The sequence below is a fragment of the Misgurnus anguillicaudatus genome, chromosome 21 (genome assembly GCF_027580225.2).
Source record: "Misgurnus anguillicaudatus chromosome 21, ASM2758022v2, whole genome shotgun sequence".
In the NCBI taxonomy this organism is placed as follows: Eukaryota; Metazoa; Chordata; class Actinopteri; order Cypriniformes; family Cobitidae; genus Misgurnus; species Misgurnus anguillicaudatus.
Window position 1 is genome coordinate 14,885,623 of NC_073357.2, and position 17,640 is coordinate 14,903,262.

The following is a 17,640-nucleotide window of genomic DNA, read 5'->3' on the forward strand; positions in this document are numbered from 1 at the left end:
TATCCAATACAATATTAAACATTGAATCAGAATACTGAAATATAATTATTTAGTCAAATAACCTAGAAAGAGTCATAAAAAACGAATATACATGCATTCAAAGGGTAAATGCAAAGTACTAAAGGGATTTGGTGGTCTTTGCCTCCCTCTAGTGGAAGCGGATGCAACTGCACCCCATGCGCTCATTATGCAAGAGCGCGTGACCAAGACGTGCTTAACTACACACTAATTGCGTCTAACAGCGCAACAGATGTTAAATACAATTTAGCAGTAAGACAAAAGGGTACAAGAACTGAAATATAGCACTCATATATACAGCGTAAAGCTTACATAATGTAAAGGAAATAATCTTCAATCTAACAGTCACGTGATACCTATTAACTTAAGACATACACGCAAAAGCATTAAACCATGCACATACTATACTTAACAATAAAGCAAGTGCAAGTAAACAACATCTAAACGAGTCCTATAGCAATATTTGCATATTAGTTCGAAATAAAACTTACTTTCGCTTAGATTACGCACACGAGAGCACCCATCCCACAGAATGCAGAGTCGTGAATGAATATGTGACGCGCTCGGAACGGAAATGATATTAACGCGATTTCAAAATAAAAGACTTTCTGACATAGCCGCCCCCAAATTTAGCAATAAATTTGAATCCCAAAGGAAAGTCTACTTAGTCAGCGTCCTCCCAGGCTGGTAACCGCACAAGGCGCGCAACTGGGCGTAGGTAGGTCTGTCCCTTGATCTTAACTTCAGCTGCCCTGACTCGTCCATCCGAACCGGAACAAATCTTCACCACTCTCCCAATGGGCCACTGAGCTCTGGGTAGCTGCGAATCAACTACCATCACCACCTGGCCAACAGTCAGATTGTCTGTGTCCTTATTCCACTTCGACCGCTTCTGAAGGTCCGGAAGATGACGACGGATAAAGTTGGACCAGAAATGGTCCGCCAGGATCTGGCTGTGACGCCATCTTCTTCAGCTGAGAAGGTCACTAGATGCGTAGACAGCCTGTGGGAGTGATGCGTCGCTGCGTCCCATCAACAGCAGATTCGGTGTGACGGGGTCTGGATCTGCAGCATCCGAGGAGATGTACCCAAGCGGTTTAGCATTAAGTATTCCCTCCACTTCTATCAGCACAGTCTGCAGCACAGGTTCGGCAACGGTATGGTCCTGAAGGATGACTTGAAGGGCTGACTTAATCGACTTGATCCCTCGTTCCCACGTCCCCCCAAAGTGTGGAGACCCAGGGGGGTTGAAACGGAACTCAATTTGCTGTTTGGCTAGCTGTTCTTGAAGAGGAACTTCTAAAGCGGCAAAACTGGCTTGCAGCTCCGCAGCTCCACCTCGGAAGTTGGTTCCTCTGTCAGACAGGATCTCAAATGGTTTGCCGCGGCGGGCAATGAAACGACGGAGAGCCATCAGGAAAGCATCAGTGTCTATGCTCTGCAGTAGGTCAAGATGCACACAGCTTGTGGTCATGCACTTGAAAATCAAACCCCACCGCTTCTCTGTACGCCGACCCACCTTGACGTTGTAGGGGCCGAAACAATCAACCCCAGTCGACCAGAAAGGTGGCTTGTTTTATCGGAGTCTGGCAGGGGGTAAGTCTGCCATTTGAGGGACTACTGGAGTAGCACGCCATTTCTGACATTCAACACAGCCGTGCTGATGACGCTTGATGGACTCTCTTCCCCTGAGGATCCAATATCTTCTCCTCATCTCGGCGAAAACCCATTCGGGGCCAGGATGTAGCAGTTCACTGTCATACTTCTTAATTAGCAGCTTTGTAACATGAGATTTAGGATCGAGGATGATGGGATGTATTGTATCTGGCTCAAGATCTTCTGCCCTGCGTAGTCTACCTCCCACTCTCATTAGGCCAACAGCTTCATCATACTCTGGAGTAAGCATGAGCAGGCGACTCAGTCTCAAGATGGGCTTACCAGTAGAAAGAGTTTCCACCTCTTCAGGGAAAGACTCCCTCTGGGCTTGTCTGAGGACATGTAGCTCTGCTGCTTGGACATCAGCTGCTGTCATAGTGGGGCTCTTCTGGTCATTAGCCGCCCCGTGAAGGCTCTCATGGGTAGCTTTGAGAAGACTGTCCCAGTCGTCTATATCAGCCCTGAGTGTTGTGGTTGGAGAGCAGGTGATGGCTCCACAGAACATTATTTTCCAAAGTTCATCCTCGTCAGCTTCTTGAGCTTCTACTAACTGGAACACTGGCCAGGAGTCTGGATGTTGCCGAAGGAATGATGGACCCTGGCTCCACCGGGTTGGCTGGCTGAGATCGAGCAAGGGTTTGCCGCGAGTAAGGTCATCGGCTGGATTGTCAGTGGTGCTAACATACCGCCAAGTTGAGTTCAGTAAGTTCTTGAATTTCAGAGACTCTAGTACCTACAAAGACCATGTAGCGACACGAGTCCGAATTGAGCCAAGTTAAAACTGTCATTGCGTCGGTCCAAAGAGTGACTTGCTGGGAATGGAGTGACAGTTCTGTCATAATGACTTTAGCCATCTGAGCCCCAGCTAAAGCGGCACACAATTCGAGGCGTGGCATAGATAGTTGTTTGCGAGGACTCACTCGTGACCTAGCCATCAAGAAAGCAATGTGGACTTCACCTTGATTGTCTTGGGTGCGGAGGTAAGCGACGGACCCGTAGGCTCTTTCAGAGGCGTCGCAGAAGATGTGTGCCTCTCGTCTGGATGACCCAGCATCTGCTACTGATGGGACATAGCATCGGGGAATTTCCACTTGTGGAAGATGAACTAGTTCCCTCTCCCATTGTGTCCAGATATCCAGCAGAGCCTCTGGTCTGATTGTTTCATCCCAGCCAACTCCCACTTTCCACAGGTCTTGAATCAGGATCTTTGCTCGTGTGGTAAATGGGATTAGATACCCTAGGGGATCATATTGTGTTGCCATTACCTTGTAGACATTCCTCAGAGTTGGCTGTGAATACTCTACTGGTCTGTGGCGGTACCCAAGGCGATCAGTAAGGCAGTTCCAGCGAAGGCCTAAGGCTGGCTCTTCAGGATCTTGTCTAGGCTTTAGCCATCTGAGCCCCAGCTAAAGCGGCACACAATTCGAGGCGTGGCATAGATAGTTGTTTGCGAGGACTCACTCGTGACCTAGCCATCAAGAAAGCAATGTGGACTTCACCTTGATTGTCTTGGGTGCGGAGGTAAGCGACGGACCTGTAGGCTCTTTCAGAGGCGTCGCAGAAGATGTGTGCCTCTCGTCTGGATGACCCAGCATCTGCTACTGATGGGACATAGCATCGGGGAATTTCCACTTGTGGAAGATGAACTAGTTCCCTCTCCCATTGTGTCCAGATATCCAGCAGAGCCTCTGGTCTGATTGTTTCATCCCAGCCAACTCCCACTTTCCACAGGTCTTGAATCAGGATCTTCGCTCGTGTGGTAAATGGGATTAGATACCCTAGGGGATCATATTGTGTTGCCATTACCTTGTAGACATTCCTCAGAGTTGGCTGTGAATACTCTACTGGTCTGTGGCGGTACCCAAGGCGATCGGTAAGGCAGTTCCAGCGAAGGCCTAAGGCTGGCTCTTCAGGATCTTGTCTAGGCTGAGAGAGCCACAACTCCGTGCTCGCTGCCTTTGCCTCCGATGGAAGATGATCCACAACTGTGGGGATGTTACTCGCCCACTGCCTTATGTCAAAGCCTCCAGTTGAGAGCAGTTTACGCATCCGGTCAATAATCAATAATGGTCTTGGCTTCATCAGCATTGGTGACACTGGTCAAACAATTGTCGACATAGAAGGCAGTCTCCACAAGGTGCAGGATGTCTTCATGACCGCTGCTGTTATCCTTCACATGCCTCTGAAGGGCGTATGTGGCACAACAGGGACTGCATGTCGTCCCGAATGGCAGAACCTGCCACTCATACACTGTTGGTTCCTCCTCCTTCTTCATACCTCTCCAGAGAAAACGGAGAAGGGGCTTGTCTTCTGGTACCAGGCGAACCTGATGAAACATCGATTTGATGTCCCCACTGATAGCCACACTGTGCTCTCGGAACCGGAGAAGTACACCGAGGAGAGTAGGACCTAATGTCGGACCGGGCAACAGTTGGCTGTTGAGACTTTGACCATTGTGCTGGTAGGAACAGTTGTAGACAATCCTCGCCTTACCGTTGTGATGAACAACGTGGTGCGGCAGATACCAGGACTCTGTGGAGCTGTCTACTGTGTCAGAAGGTAGAGGTTTGACATAGCCCAACTGTTCAAGCTTCTGTATTTCTTGACAGTAGGTATTGGCTAGAGCAGTGTCTTTGGCTAGACGGCGTTCTGTACTCCGTAGCTGTGGGAGCAATGTGTACTTTGGAGTCCAGAGGGTAAGGCTAGCTTTGCGCCTCAGTAATGGAGTAGCGTACCTTGTTACTCCATCCACTTCTACTTTGACGGTGCGCTGTTCCAGCAGTTCTAGGGCCTGCTGATCTTCTTTGGAGCGGATCACAGTCCTAGTGTTGGCATAAGGGTTTATGTCAACTTCCCACAGCCGTTCAACGTGACGCTGCAGCTCTGAATTAGGGGACATGGTGAAGTAGCAGTGAGAGTGCTCATCAGTAGGGTTGAGGTTGGCTGGGCCTTGCAATGTCCAACCAAGAGCAGTACGCACAGCTACAGGACTCCCAGGAGGACCTGTTCTGACCGGTTGTTTGGGAAGCAGCAGATGTGGAAAGTCAGATCCTATCAGCAGAAGCGGCTGGACCTTGTCAACATTTGGCAGAGGAAGACCTTGCAGATGGGGGTATCTGCGCATGAGTGACTTGACAGGATATCTATGCTCAGACAAGCTCAGCTCACCAGCTGTGAAGGCGTGAAAGATGTGGTACCTTTGTTTAGGAGAATGAGCTGGGGAGATGTCGAAAGAGACAGATGCTCCTTGTAGATGGATCACTTCATGGCGGACAGTACGCAAAGGCAGATTTTCAGGCTCTTTAGTCAAATGGAGATGCCGGACTGCTGAGGGAAGTATGAGGGTTCTTTCTGATCCGTCGTCCAGATTAGCTTCCAGAGAATGCTCGGCATTGTACAGGCGCACCTTAACTAGCTTCAACATGACTCGTTGCGGACGACTAGGACGATCAATGTATATGGTGTCGGGAGCAGCACTGACCATTAACACTTTCTTAGCGTCTTGGGAACACACTTCGTGGAGCACGGTCAAATGTTGCTGTTTGCACACTTGGCAAGGTTTCTTGAGAGTACATGCCTCAGGTTTATGGGTCCTGCCACACCGCCAACAGCCTCTGTCTTTAATCCAGGCGGAAATCTCAGATGTAGTGAGCGTTTTGAATTTGGGACATAAACTGAGGTAATGCTCACGGGTGTCGCAGTACGGGCAGTAAGGCTTCACACTGGGTTTACCTTTAGGTGACTTTGTGCTGTGAGCAGAATCTGGATGGGCTACCTTAGCTTGGATCTCAGTGTTGTAAAACACATTAGATGAAGGACCCTGGGATTTCCTCTGACCCTTAACTGGCTTAGGCTGATCTTGGAACATAAGAGCTGCTCGAGAAGAAATGCGCTTTGCTTGTGACTTTAACTGAAGCCAAACAGATAAGTCTTCAAGCGTGTAGGTCTGATCAGTGCCGGTCCTCAGGATGCCTCGATTTATGCTGTATTCTACAAACGCATCTCGATAGTTAATAGGCAGTTTGCTGAGCAGCCTATCGACGTGGGATCCGCATCGTAGTTCATAGCCATTCTGACCCTCGAGGGAACGGAGCATGCCAACTAGACTTTGTACTGATAGGGCAAAGTTGTCGAATGCTTCTGGATCTCCAGATCTTACTTGAGGTGAGTTTAAGATGGCACCTAGCTCGCTCTGCACTAGCTGGCGCGATTGCCCATACTTATCTTGGAGAGCTTGGAGGGCTGCAGTGTACGGGTTTGGATGGTACATGTAAGCTTGGGCTAGCTTGTAGGCGCTTGGCAGTTTCAAATGATCGAGGAGGACTTGATATTTGAACTGTTCTGTAAGGTGAGCATGTGTATCGAGCAAGTGGTCCAAAGCCATCTTAAGCAGTGCAAAGTCTGACTCTTTACCTGAGGTGAAGTGAGGTAGAGTGGGTCTAGGAAGCTCATAAGAGGTGGCAACTAGAAGCTCCATAAGATCTGTATCGGGCGTTGCCCTGTGATCTGTAAGTGCTGTGTCCTGTCGTGAAGAAAGTGGCCTTGCAGGGTAAGGATTTGACGGCGTGTTATCAGCTGCATCACGTGAAGTAACGACTCTCTCAGCTGGTCTGGGAGCCGACTGTGAAGCAGGGCTGATGATTACAAGAGGAGGATGCATTGTAATATATGTAGGCTGTGACTGGGCGATTACACTAGTAGTAGTATAAGCAGGCTGTACTGATGTAAAACTTGTCAAAAAAGGTGGACTAATGACTGCACTGGAGACTGATGGTAAAACATGATTAGATGGAGTAGAATGGAGCAGTCCATGTACACCTTGTGAGTGGAATAGGGAAGGCTTAACTTCTGATGAAGACCTTGGGTTGTACTCACATTCACTGAGGGGTTTGGAGGATCGGGAACTCTCAATTCCTTCGTCCTCTTTCATGAAAGACGTGATAAGAGCTGCTTGCGCCAATTCTATCTCTTTCTCTTTCAGTCGCCGTTGCAACATCTGATGCCTGGTGATAGCCTCTTTACTCTTGTATGCCATCTCTGCTTTCTCCTCCAGTCGACGTCTCTGCCGTTCTTGTTCTCTGAGGAGATCCTCCTTCGCATTGAGGGCTTTTCTGGCTTCTTTGTCTAGAAGAGTACACTGCTCATCCACTAGCGTCTGTTCCATAATCTGCCGCTGCACTTCTGCTAATTCCATACGCTTGACCTGCTCCTCCAATATGGCATGCTGTAGCTCCGATAGACCATCTGCAACGGACCTCTTGGTTGATGAAGCAACACTGGCTTGAGATCTTGGTCTGCTTCAATGGCTACGATGAGAAGATGTCACGGATCAATTCGACTCTGCTCTCACAAATGGCAGTGAAAGTGGATCAGGGTTCGGGATGTTGTGAGCTGAGGCTGCTGCTCCGAGTTCCTCAGCTTCAGTGGAAGGTATTGCTGTAACTCTTGGTTTGTACCCAACTTCAAAGTTTGCAAGTGATGCTGGTAAATGTATCTCCCGCTGGGGTCGAGAACGCACTGCTGGATCTGCAGATGGTTGTCCTGGCTCCATATTGTCTCCAGAAAGCTGTCAGATCCGGCTCGAAGGACCATGTGATAGAGTGAGTCACTCTGAAGAGGATAATACTGGTCTGACAGTTTCCTTTGACAGTGCTCCGGTCAGAGAGAAGGGCACGGAGAAATCATTCCAGAACACTTTATTATTGAAATTTTAGTACAGGCATTGACGTACTAATAGGTACATATGTGGTTATGTTGTAGGAGTATGTGTGGTGTGTGTGCAGGGATGCAAACACATGTATGGTCAAAAAAGAGAGAGATAATCGAAACCCTCGCTCCGCGGCAAATATTCAGATACTTACATTGCCACCGGCCCCTGCAATCCCCGGCCCACTCCATAGGCATATTTAGTAAAATGAAACTTTAAAAATCAAAATACGCCGACACTAATTTGGAAAATTCAATTTAATTTTTATTAAACAAACTCAAAATATATAGCACTTCTTCTTGCTTTAGTTATTCTTCCTCTTCTTCCTGGCCACCTCCTGCAATGTATCCAGTGCCTTCCGTCTGGCTGCATTCATTTTTTGATGAACATGTTTGAGACGTGTCTGCCTCTCTTTGGCCAGAGCAGTGGTCTTGGCCTTTTCAGCAGTTTTACACATTGCACTGCAGCCATACTCCGCCTGCCTCTTCTGCTTTGCCTTCATCCTCTTCTCTCTGTCAGTCTTGTCCCTTCTCCCTGCAGCCCTAATGTTCTGGCAGAGAGTAGTATCAACTGGCCCCATCTTGATGTCCTCCGGTTTGAACATGTCAATGCCAGTCTTGCCCCTAGACTTCAACACATATTTCACAGTCTGCACTGCATCAAAGGTGGAGATCTTCATGTTTGATCTTTTAGAGTCAATTACATTTACCATTAGACTAAAGGAGGACTCTACCAGTGGCCCATGAAAGATGGAGAGGGCACCTCTGATAACCTGGCTGAGAGTTGGATACTTCCCCAAACTCATGACATGTGCCCACCACTTCACAATATCATCTCCATCTTCATACTTGGCCAGATTGGAGTCCACGTTGTACCTAATGATCTCCTGGGTGATGTCACTCTCTTCACCCACTAAATGTTTAATTATCCTAGCCAACTCCTTAAGCTGAGTAACAGCCTGGGAATGGCCCCTCACCACTGGATCAATGGAGGACAAGGCCTGTAGGGTCTTACTTTTGAGAGGTAGTTTACTCTGCATGTACTTGCCACAAGTTGTGTATGCCTTGGTCACTTTCTCAATAAAATCTATGATTACCTGCAACACATAACATACAAAAACATGTTTACCCTGAGTTCATACTGAGGTTGGCTCAGTATGGCTCATACTGACATGGCTACAGCACAATGGCACATTTTTTTAATACTGCTCCCTCCCAAAAAAAGATAATGTTTGAACATATACTTCTCTGTTTATGTAACATTTATGGTGGCATTACACAGGACTGTAAAATCAGAATTGAAAAATTTCCAAATTGTTACTTTTCTAAACAATTAATAAAAATAAATTTTAAATTTACAAAGATGTTAAACACTCTAACCAGTCTATACACACATTTACAATTCAGTCAATTAATTGGAATAAATCAAAAGGGTAAAAACAATACATGTTCCATTTGTCCCATATGCTGCACTTTCATGATTACGCTATTGCATTTTTTTACCAGTAGGTGGCAGCATGACCTAAAATGGAAAGAAGAATGAAAAGTAGTAGTAAACTTTATTTAAAATACAAACCGGATGCTTTGGATGGGCTGCAATCAGGTCTTCTGCGACTTTCCCCACATAAATCTGGGAGTGAAGTTTATTATTGGCCAAGTCCAATTCTAGCAATTTGTTTGCCGACATCTTCAGATGCTCGGGCTTGATGAAGCAGGCAAGAAAGTCGATGAACACTTCAAGTTGCTTGTCATGAAGCTTGTGAACCAAAGTTTTACTTCCCTTCAATGAACATAAAAATCACATTTTTAGAACTGACAGAACTTGCTGTTGTTTTTCAATAGACATCAGAATCATCTTATTTCTATTTTGAGTTGCATACATGGTATAGAATACTCACTTGAAAGACCATCACGTATTCCTTCAAAATTGGGAGGACACCAAGGTACACACTAAGATTAAGGTCCACTTTTTGGTTTTCCACCCAAATCTTCTTTACAATTCTGGCCTTCCTTTTCTTCCCCAAATCAGTCATTCCTTCAAAAAAAACAAAAAAATATATAGATAACAGTGTGCAATAGTTTGTGCAATACCAATGGTATAAATACAATGTTGCAACGACTGTAACAGTATGAGTACTTCTTATACTAATAGGATGTAGTAATAATAATAATAATAATAATAATAATAATAATAATAAATCATTTACTTGGGATTTAAGTGTCTGTTAAATCATAACCATAAAACAGTAGGTATAGATGTACTACACACATTGTATTCATCTCTCTCACATAGACAGACACATACAGCAGCCTTTTTTACTATTAAATAGTAGGATTTTAGTTCCTTCATGACCATATAACAATCTGTTACAATATAAACATACACATACATACCCTTCTTGCAGAGATCCTGGTGAATAAATCGAACCCTTCGCCAGAGTCCTGCACGGGTCCATTTTTGGAGACCCGTGTCCGTCCGTAGCCGCAAAGTTCAGCACCAGATCCGACCCGTCACCCGTGATAATATCAAAATTAAATCCGCACCCGCCCGGACCCGTTAATATTTGGCCCGTTACCCGACCCGTACCCGCATAAATCACACACGCTAAAATCATTCCAATTAAAGTACTTTATTTTTTATCTCCTACCTCTCTCAACATCACAACAGCGTCATGAATAGGCTAATGAAACAGGCTAAAGTGCGCTCTGTTTTGTGCCATTTAAGTAGCCTATCGGCACAAATGGAACCTGATAACTATACATAAATAGACATATTAATAAAAAAACAAGAAAAAGAACAACCTACCTACACATGCTGTGCTCCTAAGTCTCGTCTCGAAATGCTTTCTAAGAGAAGACGTTCAGCTTCCGGCTATCAACAGCAAAACTTTATGCCAGAGTCCTGCAACGCTCGCTCCAACTAGGCTACAAGAAGAATCAACAAACTGGTCGCGCACTGTTGTAGTGGTGGTGACATGATGGGTCAAATGTCATATGTTCCGCGTGTGGTAATTAAGCCGGCGGTCAGCGGTTTTTCCATGCTAGGCGCTGAGAGTCGAGAGTTGAAAGAGATTAAAATTTGGGTGAAAACCTCCGCTTGTCAATGTCAGTTGTCACACGGCCGTCCAATCACAGTGGAGGAAGGGCGGGACAAGTATCACAACAACCAACCGGCTCACAGCTTAAGTATCACAGCTAAGAAGCGCTTGGCTGAAAAAACAGCCGTGTTTCAAAGTTTGCTGTGCACATCCTTAGACATACACATTTTGCACATATTTTCATTTGCACTACTACCCGCCCGCGCGGAGTTAATTATCCGCCCGCGGCCCCGCCCGTGAATTTTAGGAATGTCACAATCCACCCGTTGGAGACACTTTTATGCGGGTACCCGCGGGTATCCGCGGGTACCCGACCCGTTGCAGGACTCTGCCCTTCGCTGAGCCTTGTCACTCACACCATGATCTCTGTACAGGTCCTCCAATATTTCGTTGTACAGTTCTTGATCCTGCTTTCCCATAAATCCAAAGTAGAGCACTTTGAACACAGGTAACATTCTTTTAGTGTTGATCGCTACATCATAAGCTGACAACCAGCGATGGGAGACAAATCGCTGGGGATTGGTGGCAGGTATGCCCAGGAACTCTGCTATTTCTTTCAGGTATGCCAACTGCAAGTAAAGACATAACATATCTTACACTATTAGCAACACTCAAAACAGTTAATAAACTAGTTAGAAACTGATTTTTCATTAAAAAAAAAATGAAATTCATGTTCAGATACCTGATCTGATGCCCATTGATGGTCTGTGTGGATGTCTGCAAAGAGCTGCTCCAAGTAGTTTTCAAAAGGTTCTGCAAATCTCTTTGCAGCGTTGTGGACGTGATGGCATGAGTCACCATCCACATCAAGCAGAGTGGGACAATGCCTCTCTCGGATCCTTGTCTCCAGCCCTGATTTGCTCCCACGCATGACGTTGCATGAGTCTAGCATTATGCTAATAAGGTTCAACCAAGGAATGTTATTTTTCTGAAAAAAGTCAAACATCAACCTCTCCAAACTGGCTGAAGTCACTTTCCAAACTTCAAGGGAGCCCAGGTGTTCAACCACAACATCATTCAGTTCTTCGTTGAAATAGCTGACGAGCATAGAAAGGACCTTCTTAAAACTACTGGATGTACTCTCATCCACATTCAGAGAGAAGGGGTATCGGCGTAAGTTGGAGAATGTTTTCTCTGCAAATGTACGGCCCATACCATACACAATTTTGTAAGAAGCAGCAGTGCGGGACACTTTAATTTGGCTAAGGGCTGCCTTGTCTGCAGCTAGACACTGGCTTAACTCCACCAACACCGGTGCCATTGTCAGAGGTAGAGAGTGCTCAGCAATAACTGCCAGAACAATTGCCTAGTAAACAGAGAAAGAAAATACATAACTTACTCATTTAGTGATTAATTTTAAACTAATTTTGTTCATCCCTACTTGTTTTTAAGGAGGTGCTGTCCTCATTATGTACTCATTTCCACAAAAATTATTTTTATATAACTAGTCTTCAAACACACACACACACACACACACACACACACACACACACACTCACCTCTGCATTAGCAATGCGATTACACATTGGCACTGGAAGCTTAACACTTTCCCTAATCTTTTCTGCTGCTGAGGCCTGGTTCTGAGTAGCTGGTAAAGGATCTTCCTTACGGAGGAGTTGTGCCACACTTTGAGTTGATAAGATTGAAGTCACTCTGTTTGTGTGTATGGATGTTTGACAGTGTGCAAACAAGGCATGCACCCCTCTGCTACTGTAGTTAATTTCCTTCATACAGAGAGTGCACTTAGCACAACCTTTTTTCTCAATTTTCTTAAAAAAGTCAGACAGTATGAATGTGTGTTTGACTGCATGGACCTGGATTGTAGTTTCAAGTTTCAGCCAAGACCACTTCCAACTGCTTTTACAGCCTCTATCCATCTGTTGCACAAGAAGTGCCTCACTTTCCTCAATTTCCCTCATTCTGCAAATGAATACAGATTTGATTTTTTTGCAAAACTGTATCATAACGGAGTGCAAATAGTTCACTTATATCTCACAGTTATATCTTGACCCTTACGAAAATTAACCATGGTTTTACTACAGTCAAAACCAAAAAAAACATGGTTACTGTAGTAAAACCATAGTAACCACAAAACCATGGTTTTCAAAAACCATACTTAAACCAGTGCAGTAAAACCATGGTTTTGCTTATAGTAATCAATACACCGAAAAAACATGGTAACTACACTTTTACCACAATAAAACCATGGTTAATTTTCGTAAGGGGAGTCAGCCTGAGCTTTGCTCGTTCAGTGCATTGGGCTTGACATTTGCATTGCTTTTTTGCTACCATCTCTGTGATTTCTGAGCAAAATTTAGATATTATTATTAATGAACCATCTTTTATATTTAAAAAAAATAGGAGAAAGAAAGTGCATCGCGTGGTCGTGACTTTCAGTTGTTATCGCCATAGAAACCGGTGGCGCACTTTAAACTGCACGTTACACACAATGTTAATCGGACTCCCGGTGGCGCACTTTAAACTGCACGTTACACACAATGTTAATCGGACTCGGGACCAGTAATTGAACTGGGACCGACCCGGACCTGACTGCCAATTTAATATATAGATTCGAAACTGTACGGGTGTCGGGTCCTCCATGAAATGCATACAACTCTGCTCAAGTTCAGAAACACGTGAGCTCGCTTCACGTCGCACCAAACTCATCTGAAGAGACACGATGTGCTTGCACGCAAAATATCATTATCAAAGAGTGTTGTTATAAACACGGCAGAACAAATAAGACTAAATTTAATGCCAGATATACTGGAACGCTTCTAGTAAAGTCTATTGGGGGGAAACACTGCAATTTACAGGTGAATTTGATGAAGCTAAAACGTTACACACACACACACACAAACACTACCTACCCAATTGAACTATGCCTAGCTGAAATGTTTAATCAATTACATGACTAGTAGATTATATAACATTATAAACCAAAAAGATCCTTACCTCCAGTGATGTCTTCAGTTGGTAGTCGAACAGGCGCTGCGGCGAACTCAGGTCTCGAGGAGAAATTTGTATACGCAGCACGAATGCGGCGCCACAAAAACGACAGGCGGATGACGTCAAAGTACCGCGAGAGCGATTCGAGAAACTATACGGAGAAGTCTAATTTCAACTCGCTCTCGCGGTAACTTTGACTTCACCCTCCTGTCATTTCTTGCTTTGCCGCTTGAAGTCGAACACACTAGTGGTTCGCGTGCATGATGTTTTGCCACGCAGTGTTGTGATTCGCTTATTTCCTAAATACTTGTCACCTATTGGTGGCATTGTCATCAGACCCCCCCCCCCAAAAAAAACTCTTCGGATCTGCACGAGTCACACAAGTCACCCAAACTGACGTGAAAAAAGCGAGAGGCGCCGAAAAGCGCCGTGTTTGCATCCCTGTGTGTGTGTGTGTGGTCTACAAAAGCAACAAAGAATAAAATATTATTAATCACAATGTACAAAGTATAATAAAAATGTACAGAGGTATATAGAAATATCCAATACAATAATAAACATTGAATTAGAATACTGAAATATAATTATTTAGTCAAATAACCTAGAAAGAGTCATATATAACTAATATACAGGCATTCAAAGGGTAAATGCAAAGTACTAAAGGGATTTACTGGTCTTTGCCTCCCTCTAGTGGAAGCGGACGCAACTGCACCCCATGCGCTCATTATGTGAGGGCGCGTGATCAAGACGTGCTGAACTACACACTTAATGCGTCTAACAGCGCAACAGATGTTAAATACAATTTAGCAGTAAGACAAAAGGGTACAAGAACTGAAATATAGCACTCATATATACAGTGTAAAGCTTACATAATGTAAAGGAAATAATCTTCAATCTAACAATGGCTTATTATAACAGTCACGTGATGCCTATTAACTAAAGAAATACACGCAAAAGTATTAAACCATGCGCATAATATACTTAACAGTAAAACAAGTGAAAGTAAACAACATTTTCCTATAGCAATATTTGCATCTTAGTTCAAAATATAACTTACTTTCGCTTAGATTACGCACACGAGAGCACCCATCCCACAGAATGCAGAGTCGTGAATGAATATGTGACGCGCTCGGAACGGAAATGATATTAACGCGATTTCAAAATAAAAGACTTTCTGACAACTTGCTTGCAGAGTTACATGGATGATAGGTTTAACTTCTAAAGAACTGTTGTTAATCTGGTTAATAAAGTAAGTCACCATTGCTCCGATTAGTGTTTCCTTTAGGTGGGTACTTGGGTCTTGAAGTTTAGTGTTAGTTTTCTTCTGCTATTTGTGGCAGTGTGTTTATAAAACACATCTGTTAAAGCAGAGGAAGATGAGAGAAATGAAGTCTATAACTGTTACTATGTTAATTAGTATGAAAGTATAAGTCTTGGGATTCAATGATATCATAAAAAAAGTAATCACTGAATATAAATGTTTAATTTATGTTCTGCCAACCCTGTGAAGCTCCCATGAAATCCAACAGTGCTGTAAATGTCCACATACCCTGAAGAGTTAAATATTGTTTACACAAATCTAATCTGTGGTGTAAGACAGACACACTGAGACATCAACAATCAGCCAATAAAACACAATCATGGTGACAATCAACAACAAAGCTTCATGCCGCAATGCATGCTGGGTACCAGGATTGTAGAAAACTCATTCATAAATCCCATCATGCATTGCAACATGACAAAAATTTTGCTGCTTTCTTACCATTAACGGTCACCATTGTTGAGATTTGTATCAGAAATCATGAAGTCTCTCTTAAAGGAATAGTCTACTCATTTGCAATATTAAAATATGTTATTACCTTAACTAAGAACTGTTGAATCATCCCTCTGTCGTCTGGGTGTGTGCGCGTGGGCGCTGGGGCGCGCTGCTGCGCTGCGATGGCGTTTGGCTTGGCCCCATTCATTCAATGGTGCCATTTAGAGATAAAGTTAGAAGTGACCAAACACATCAACGTTTTTCCTATTTAAGACGAGTAGTTATACGAGCAAGTTTGGTGGTACAAAATAAAACATAGCGCTTTTCTAAGCGGATTTAAAAGAGTAACTATATTGTATGGCGTAATAGCACTTTTGGCAGTACTTCGACTCGGCGCAGTAACACCCTCCCTCTCCCATTATGAGAGTGAGAAGGGGAACGGACTTTTCAGGCGAGTCGAAGTACTCCCAAAAGTGCTATTACGCCATAAAATATAGTTACTCTTTTAAATCCGCTTAGAAAAGCGCTGTGTTTTATTTTGTACCACCAAACTTGCTCGTATAACTACTCGTCTTAAATAGGAAAAACGTTGATGTGTTTGGTCACTTCTAACTTTATCTCTAAATGGTACCATTGAATGAATGGGGCTAAGCTAAATGCTATCGTAGCGTAGCAGCGCGCTCCAGTGCTTACGTGCACACACACAGATGACAGAGGGATGATTCAACAGTTCTTAGTTAAGGTAATAACATATTTTAATATTGAAAATGAGTAGACTATTCCTTTAAGCAAAAAACCAACAACAAAAAAACACTAAAGCATGACAGCAGTCTTATTCCATACAATGTCATTTGCATAGAGCTTTTTTATATGCCTGTTTCTACATAATTAATTTGTGATCAAATGTTTCAATGAGTTGTAGAGTAGAGTATAATAAATATAAACAATCTGAGAAGAACTGGAAGGGTTTCCCTCTACATGAAGCAACAAACAAGTGGTCTTACTAAAACATTGTTGCTATTGCTAAATGAGGAGAGTTAGATCAGTGAAGGTCAAGGGACAAATGCCTAACTAAAGGAAACACTAATCACAATAATGGTGACTTCAAATGAACTCATAACAAACACAAACTTAAAGGGGACATATTATGAGATTTTTTTTAAGCTGTAAACTAAGTCTAAAATAGGTCTGAGAAAAAGTGTGCCGTTTTGGGTGTGTCATTTAAAATGCAAATGAGCGGATGAAGTGCAACCACTGATCACAATGGTGGTGGTTTGTTGCAATTGAAACTCAATTGTGCTGTGAAATATTTTAACTCTCTCTTTCTCTCCATACTAAATGGTTGTGCTGTGGTTGGATAGTGCAGATAAAGGGGGCGGTATTACCTTATTCTGACATCACAATATGGGCCAAATTACAATGACCTATTTTTTCACATGCTTGCAGAAAATGGTTTACCAAAACTAAGTTAATGGGTTGATCTTTTTAACATTTTCTAGGTTGATAGAAGCACTGGGGCCACAATTATAGCACTTAAACATGGAAAAAGTCAGATTTTCACAATATGTCCCCTTTAAGATTTAATGTGATACATTTTGTGATAAATGTCTATTTGACTTGTGAGACATCACGTCAGAAAGAAGATTTGTCTACTAAGGGGCTGTCCACACGGAGACGCGTATCACTGCATACGTATAAATTTGTTATCGTATTGGCGTTTCATCCACACTGATCCGGCGTTTTGGGAGACTGAATCCGCTATTTTTTGAAAGCGGGTCCTAAAGTGGATAAATCTGAAACCGACACCCTTGCGGTTTCGTCTGTACAGCCAATCCGTATATTTTGTGAAGCGAAAACGTCATCACATCACGTGTCCGAAGCGTTACACGTAACAGCAACAACAATAACGGCGGACTACGTGATTGTGTTCGTGCTACAGAAGCTACTAAAGCCTACTAGCTTTACAGTTTTTTACGATTGCTATGACACTTTTTTCAATACTTTTAACAAATTTTCTAAACTCTTAACACACCAACACACCTAAAACACACAACTGGCAAAACAGTTAATTTTATCCTCAAAATCACACATTGTAAACTAAACTCTCACACTGTTTACAAAAACACTGTAAACATGTTTCAGAATCAACTAGTTATAACAGATCACCAACACATGTTCTCTTCCAACAGAAACATTTAGTCAATCATAAAACAGTGTCATGAAAAACACAAACATAAGACGGAAAAACAAAAACTGCTTAAGTTTATGCGTAAGTCTGTCCTTATACAACAAACAGTTGTTTGTATGATTATAGACTGAGTTTTGCACTGCAGTTTCTTTTGAAAACTTGTTTATATTTTTGTTTAGTTGGGTTTAGTAAATGCATTCATTATGTTTGTTTTGCTGCAGCAATTCAAGACAAAAATGAATCATTCAACTTAGAGTACAGTTTATGAA

General features: G+C 43.4%; 4 protein-coding genes across 4 annotated transcripts in view; 1 reads left to right on the forward strand and 3 right to left on the reverse strand.

Annotated features, from left to right (window-relative positions):
* LOC141353218 (uncharacterized) overlaps positions 1–6,868 on the reverse strand; it is a 37,011-nt gene extending 30,143 nt beyond the window's left edge. The window contains exon 1 of the mRNA XM_073859694.1: positions 510–6,868. Coding sequence (XP_073715795.1) covers positions 3,728–6,868 — 3,141 coding nt within the window. The 3' untranslated portion in view covers positions 510–3,727. The remainder of the gene's footprint in view (positions 1–509) is intronic.
* LOC129447580 (uncharacterized) overlaps positions 1–17,640 on the forward strand; it is a 253,528-nt gene that overhangs the window by 1,114 nt on the left and 234,774 nt on the right. The window lies entirely within an intron of this gene.
* LOC141353226 (uncharacterized) lies at positions 7,518–9,403 on the reverse strand. Its single transcript, XM_073859704.1, has 3 exons — positions 9,279–9,403; positions 8,957–9,160; positions 7,518–8,477 (listed from the first exon to the last, which is right to left on the reverse strand). The coding sequence occupies exons 1-3, from the start codon at positions 9,288–9,290 to the stop codon at positions 7,686–7,688; spliced, it is 1,008 nt and encodes a 335-aa protein (XP_073715805.1). The 5' UTR covers positions 9,291–9,403; the 3' UTR covers positions 7,518–7,685.
* LOC141353220 (uncharacterized) lies at positions 10,757–11,902 on the reverse strand. Its single transcript, XM_073859695.1, has 2 exons — positions 11,161–11,902; positions 10,757–11,047 (listed from the first exon to the last, which is right to left on the reverse strand). The coding sequence occupies exons 1-2, from the start codon at positions 11,737–11,739 to the stop codon at positions 10,757–10,759; spliced, it is 870 nt and encodes a 289-aa protein (XP_073715796.1). The 5' UTR covers positions 11,740–11,902.